Here is a 6,882-nt window from a genome sequence, read left to right as displayed (position 1 = left end):
AAGAAAATATTCTGTCCTCAGGATTCAATTGTTTAAAATCTTCTATGAATAAATTATGAATTATCTTATGACTATAGTGGTTTTGCCCATGATTTAACCTGAATCCACTAAAGTGAGTCACATAGTCTAACATTACTTGAGTGAGGTCCACGTTATAATGGCAGTATTTGATTAGCGTTGGTGTTGCTATCCTAGTCTATCATTCTACAAAACAGATAGACCTTTCTTCTCTAGCTCCGCAACGTTGCCAGGTCCTTTTTATAATAATGTAGAAATACATTCATTAACAAAATGTTTAATCTGAATTATGAAAATTTATTAATTAATCATTGAAAAATATGATTTCTTGCTTAATAAAATAATTGATCATTTTAAACAAGAATGAACAGTTACGATGAGCTATCTTCTATAGAAGGCATTGACAAGACAGAGGATCGGCAACGTTGTTCTACTATCTTTCTCCACTGCCATTATAACGTTGACCTCACTATACGCCTACAGTGTGATCCACGTTATAATAGTAGTCTAGAAAGATAGGAGATCAACGTTGCCGGTTCCTCTGTCTTGTCAATGCCTTCTATGGACAGTAGCTGATACAGGTTTATTGATGTATTATTAACTGTTCATTCTCGATAAAAATAATCAATTATATTTTATTAAGAAAGAAACTATATTCATAATGAATTTCCATAATTAAGATTAAATATTTTGTGAATTAATCATTAATTGTACATTGTTGAAAGACGATCTGGCAACAGAGCAAAGCGAGAAAGAGATAGCGCTATCCGCGTTGTTGAATGATAGACAAGGATAGCAATACCAATGTTAATCTAACACTGCCATTATAACGTGGACCTCACTATAGGCCTAGTCTTTAGGCTCAACTCACACTTACACGACTCAGGTCGAGAAGAGACTCGACTCTAGTCGAGAGCACGTGTTTTCAAATGGTGACAGTCGCGGAGACTAGAGTCGACTGGTCTGAGTGTCACCATTTGGACTATAGTGCGGTCCACGTTATAATGAAAGTATTTGATCAACTTTGGTTTTGCTATCCTTGCCGGTGCATGGTTTTGCTATCATTCGACAAAGCCGGTGGTACTATCCTTTTCTAGGTCCACAACGATGCCAATTATGTTTTGACAGTGTAGAAATATAATTAATTAATGCAGAGAATCGGCATTGCTATTCTATCTTTATCCACTGCCATTATAATGTGGCCTCACTATAGAGTCGAGTCTCTTCTCGACCTGAGTTGAGCCTTAAGGTGCGTACAGATTTACGCGCCGCGAACATGAGCAATTCACTTTTAATCAGCTGATGGCAAGCTTTTTATAACTGTATCTTACCGTTTCTGTAAAAATACAGATATAGTCAGCTGATTAAAAGTGAATTGCTCATGTTCGCGGCGCGTATATCTGTACGCACCTTTACAGTTTATTACCAAACTGGATCATAGATTTAGCACACGTGAACACTGTCCGTATAGGGGTTACGTGGATGTTAAATTTCAGCTAGGGTCCATTCACATACTCGAAAACTGATTTCGGCGTCACATATCCATGCACCCGCTTGCGATGCCTCAACAAATTCGTCTTCTCTTTGAAGGTCATGTCACACTCGCCACACTTGACCATTCTGATCGGCAGATGAGAGCGCTCATGTCGAACCAAATTGTTTTTCAACGCGAACGTTTTGGGACACTGCGAACACATAAACGGTCGTTCGCTCGAATGCACCGCGCGTTCGTGGCGCAGCAGACAACCCTTTTCTGTGAACATACAGCTGCATTGCGAACACAGGTACGGTCTCACCCTGAGTGTTTCTTCTCATGGGTTATCAGGGACGGTCTCGTCGCAAACTGTTTCCCACAGTAGGAACATTCGAACCGATCCGTACTTGAGTGTAATTTCTCGTGTCTTTGCATCACATCACGCCGTTTAAACGCCTTACCACAAACACCACATATGAATGGTTTCTCCTCTAAATGTTCACGCCTTTTATGTTCCAAGAGATGCTGCTTATCGGTGAACCTCATCCCACACGATCTACACTTGAACACTCGGTGCGTTTTCTGGTGTTCCTCCACCACTTCCATGCTGGCATCACTGAACGTACACACACGACACGAGTAGTTCTGCGTCGTGTGTCGTTCCACGGCCACCGTTTCGTTGTTACTGATCACGATCGCTTTATCAGGTTTCACCTCTCTCGCTTCCCTCCTGGTCGACACTTTATTGACGACAACACTGTCAACAACTGCCTCGCCCTCGTCACTGTCTTCTACAACCGGTTTGGGTTCGTGGCGTTTTATGTGGCGTCGGTGATTGCTGCGATCAGCGAACCGTTTCGGACACAATGTACAGGCATAGGGCCGTTCGCCCGTGTGACTGCTACGCACATGTCTCTCCATGCTCCTCTTGGACGCGAACACTTTGCCGCAATTGTAGTCACAGCGGAACGGGCGCTCCATGTTGTGCAGGGTCCTAATGTGTCGTTTCATGCCTCCTTTCTCAGCGAAAGCCCTGCCACAGATATCACAGACAAACGGCTTCTCACCGTTATGCTTTCGCTCGTGTTGGGCCAGGATCGACGGGCTTACGTACCATTTAAGGCAGATTTTACATTGGTACGGTCTCTCTCCAGTGTGTTTTCGTTCGTGTATCACTAACGATTGCTTTGCATCCGTGATGTAACTGCATGAAGAGCATTTATGAAGCTTTTTACGCCGTTTTTTATAGCCATCTACGTAGATTTCCACTTTCACATTTTTACTGAGAGATTCTAACAAGCCGTCCATCTCATTCTCCTCATCTGTCAGTTGTCCAGCTTCATGCTTTACAACCAGCTCGTTTCCTTCCGATATTTTATCATCATCATCATCATCATTTTCCTGCTTTCCAGACCCTTTGTCAACATCGTCATCACTATTTTTCTGCTTTGCAAACCCTTCATCAAATAGTTGTTCCATAAACTTATCAACTTCATCATTTCCTTCTTCATCACAGCATTCATAATCTTCATCATCATTAGAATGCTCTTCCACATTAAAATCCATGTCTCTATCATCATCATCATCATTTGCTTCTCTATTTTCTTCTTCTTCATCTTGTCCTTTATGTTCTCCTCTTCCAATAATTATGACAGATTCTTTTCCTATAATCTCCTCTTCTTGTTCTACTTTCTCTTCTTCTATTCTCTCTAGTTCTTTATGCTCTCCGTTTCCAATTATCTCACATCCTTTTTCTATTATCTCTTCTTCTTGTTGTTCTACTTTCTCTTCTTCTTCTTCTTCTTCTTCTATTCTCTCTAGTTCTTCATGTTCTCCGTCTTTAATGATCTCACTTTCTTTTTCTATTATCTCTTCTTCTTCTTCTTTTTCTATTCTCTCTAGTTCTTTATGTTCTCCGTCTTTAATGATCTCACTTTCTTTTTCTATTATCTCTTCTTCTATTCTCTCTAGTTCTTCATGTTCTCCGTCTATCTCACCTTCTTCTTCTATTTTCTCTCTTTCTTCAGTTCTTTCTTCCTCTTCATTATCCACGTTTTTGCGAGGATTAGAGCAATTACTCTTACCTGTGTCACCTGGAGACATACTATTAGTATTCACACAGTATTCACCCAGATTTCTAACCTTTGAATGATCGTCCTTCAGATGCTCATGAAGCAGCTTTTTGATGGTGAAACATTTCTTGCAAATGGCACACTGGTGCGGCTTGTAGCCGGGATGTGTCCTGCAATGATCGACCAACATATCCGCGCGAAAATAGGCCTTATCACACAGGCCACACTTGTAAGGCTTTTCGCGTGAGTGTGTGATCACATGTCTTCTAAGATGTGATTTGTGAGCAAACTGTTTTCCGCATGTTTTACACACGAACTTACTACATTCGTGGCCTTCTATAATCTGCAATCTGGTCAGATCCTTTTTGCACAGTTGACATTTGAACGTTGGTTCAGATTTTTCACTTTTCTGTTTCTTGGGCGTGGAGGATGTACTCTCATCTTTCTTATGATCCCCATCTCCTTCAGAATCTTCGGCACTATCAAAGACGTAATCTATATCATGGTCCTCATCATCAAACTCCTCCTCACTATAAACATCTTCTTCCCCATCTTGATATGTTTTTTCATCAACTTTAGTGAGTTTTTCTTTTCCGGAGTTTTCAGTGCTGGGCTTACTTTTGTATTTGGCACTGAGTTTTTCTTTCCCGGAGTTTTCATTGCTTCCTGGCTGTTTTGAACGGAGTTTCTCATCACTTTTCAACTGCTTACACTTAGTCAATCTAGCAAATTCCTTGACAGGTGAGGCACTAACATCAATATCATCATCATTCATAGATATATCAATATCAATATCATGAAGCTCAATATCAGGTTACTTATAGTTTCCTCCTTAACCTGTACGCTATCCTCTCCATCAATAAGATCTGTACCACACATCTCAACGAGCACCCGAAAGTGACTCAACTGATGACGCGCCAGAATACTCATATCACTAAACATTCGCTTACACGTGTTGCATTCGATTCGATTTTGACTCGAGTCCTTACAATTTTTTCTCTCTCCGTTTTTCGGAATTGACTGCGACAAACGATCTCCATTAGGTAACGGTTTGTCGGGCACAGAACTTGTTTCAAATTCTTCATCAGGGAACGGGTTGTCGGTCACAAAACTCGTTTCAAATTCTTCTTCATCAGGGAACGGGTTGTCGGGCACAGAGCTTGTTTCAAATTCGTCATCATCTGTTACAAAAGGGTGTAATTTGTCAGTATCTCTTACAAAAGGGTGTAGTTTTTCATGAAGCAACAGAAACTCCATATCGGAGTATGATTTGCCACAAGTTTTACATTTGTAGTGTTCATCTCTCTCATGGTCAACCAGTTGGGCTAGGGTGTTGAACTCTTCAAAACATGATATACATTTGAACAGTTCCTCGATTTCTGGTACAAGCTTGACATCATCAGAATGTTGCAGTTCCAATTCGTTGCTAGTTGATTCAGCTGTATCTCCACCTCTTTCCTTACGCACATCTCTAACGTTACTTACAACTTGATTCCTTACTGGAGCATTTAACCGATTCAAAACACGCCCTCCTTGATTATTCACTTCTTTCCTGATTGGAACATTTGAAGGATTCAAAACACGCCCACATTGCTCGTTTAATTCCTTTCTGACTGGAACATTCACCTGATTCGAGACACGCCCACCTTGTTTGTGTTCGTAAGGATGGGTCGCATTGCATTTCCGCTCATGCCTCACACAATAACTGTTTTCCGAGTACGGTTTGCCGCAATATTTACACGCGAACGGCTTCTCCCCGGTGTGAATCCTCTGGTGACGGTCCCGGCTAGTTTTGCCAGTAAACGATCGATCGCAGTAGGCGCACTCGTACGGCTTGTACCCGGTGTGGATCCGTTCATGCACTCGCAGAAGCGAACTAGTTGCGAATCGTTTCTGGCACAACTCACACTGGTGCGGCTTTTCACCCGTGTGCAGTCTCTGGTGGACTTTCATGCTGTCCAGCTTGTAGAAACCCTTATCACAAACCGGGCACTTGTACTCGACACCCGTGTGATAACCGTAGTGAATGATCAGCTGCACACGTTTCCTGAATCGCGAGCCGCACACGACGCACGCAAACCGCTTGCAAAAGTTGACCAACAAGTGTTCCTCTAGATCTTCCCTACTACGCGAACTGAAATCACACTTTCTACATGCATACACTCCCTCAACTGCGGGTGCAATTTTCTTACAATCGCTTGTCTTGTTGTGTTGAACGATATCCTCTCTTTCGGACGAGCGGAAGTTACAGTGCCTACAACAGTGTGAGTTTATCTTGACATATTCTATATGTTTGGCTATCAAAGCTTGTTCATCTTCTCCCGCTGTTTGTCTCTTCTCTCTGCTTTCTATTGCAACCTCTTCTCTATGACAAGACCTCTCATGCTTTACCAGTTGTATCCTCAATTTGAACTTTTTCCGACACGTACTACACTCAAATCTTTCACCGCAACCTGTTTTCTCTGGATCTTTTCCTAAACCTAAATCCACTTCTTCTCCTTTACCCTCTCCTTCTACTACCCCCACCACCACTTCTACGTCGAGAGCACCAACATCGACAAATTCTACAACACCGTCTTTGTCTTTATCGTGCTCCAAGTTTGGCACAAATAATTCGATGACAGAAGTTCTTTTGCAAATAGGTATATGTCTGTTTAAACTGTTTAATGACTGGTAGCGTTTGCCGCAAAGTGTGCACTTGAAATATTGTCTGGTGGATAAGCCTTTTTTACCGGCGACCGTTTCGAGGTCATCGCGACTGTTTTCGGCCGCCAATTTTTGACGGGTATCTTCACCGACATGAACTGTTTCCCAATGAATTTTTAAAGCGATTTTCCTGGATGCACTGAAATCACAGTTTCTACATTTGAATACTTGACCGCGTGACGTGTTGTGGTTTCATCACTGGCGCTGTGATCCTCCTCTTCTTTGTCGTCAACTTCGAGAAAATTTGTTGATTCTACATCGTCGTTGTCCTCTTCAAGGTTGTCTCCAAGCTTCTCTTTTAAACCTGAAATAGTGAAAAAAGAGTTTAATCAACAAAAATCAAAATATTCTTCTGAAACTTGATAGGGGAATTCACGAGCTCAAGATGACCAAGTAATAATAATAATATCGAGTGACCTGGCTGGCTCAGGTCTGGTGTCAGAGTTTTCAGGTCGCAACTGATCAATTTCAGGGCCTCTGACATTTATTTTTATTCATTTCTTGTACAAAATACTACAATCATAATATAATTATGACATTAAAGGATAAAATAGGCTGAGCCTGTACTATTTCTCTCCAAAAATTTTGATAAAAAGTTAATGTTATCCAAAG

General features: G+C 41.5%; 2 protein-coding genes across 2 annotated transcripts; both read right to left on the bottom strand.

The window, feature by feature from the left end:
- Positions 1-1,810: 1,810 nt before the first annotated feature.
- LOC120355569 (zinc finger and SCAN domain-containing protein 2-like) lies at positions 1,811-6,569 on the bottom strand. The gene is made up of 2 exons (XM_039444124.1): positions 4,202-6,569; positions 1,811-4,147 (listed from the first exon to the last, which is right to left on the bottom strand). Exons 1-2 carry the CDS (start codon positions 4,337-4,339, stop codon positions 1,811-1,813), a joined length of 2,475 nt encoding a protein of 824 aa, XP_039300058.1. The 5' UTR covers positions 4,340-6,569.
- On the bottom strand, positions 4,445-6,574 carry LOC120355568 (zinc finger protein 2-like; the record flags this gene model as incomplete). The annotated part of the gene is made up of 3 exons (XM_039444123.1): positions 4,445-4,470; positions 4,515-6,400; positions 6,439-6,574. Coding segments are annotated over 3 exons (2,048 nt in total), but the record flags the coding sequence as incomplete, so codon positions are not given.
- Positions 6,575-6,882: the final 308 nt, after the last annotated feature.

This window comes from Nilaparvata lugens, unplaced genomic scaffold (genome assembly GCF_014356525.2).
Source record: "Nilaparvata lugens isolate BPH unplaced genomic scaffold, ASM1435652v1 scaffold2891, whole genome shotgun sequence".
In the NCBI taxonomy this organism is placed as follows: Eukaryota; Metazoa; Arthropoda; class Insecta; order Hemiptera; family Delphacidae; genus Nilaparvata; species Nilaparvata lugens.
The sequence above is the reverse complement of the archived record's forward strand: the minus strand, read 5'-3'. Positions and strand labels throughout refer to the sequence as shown.

Excerpts from the sequence above, each read along its gene's own strand:
- LOC120355569 (XM_039444124.1), bottom strand. The coding sequence starts at position 4,339 with ATGAATGATGATGATATTGATGTTAGTGCCTCACCTGTCAAGGAATTT. Across the intron at positions 4,148-4,201 it reads AAAACTCCGGGAAAGAAAAA|CTCACTAAAGTTGATGAAAA; the intron begins CTCAGTGCCAAA and ends GGAAAAGAAAAA.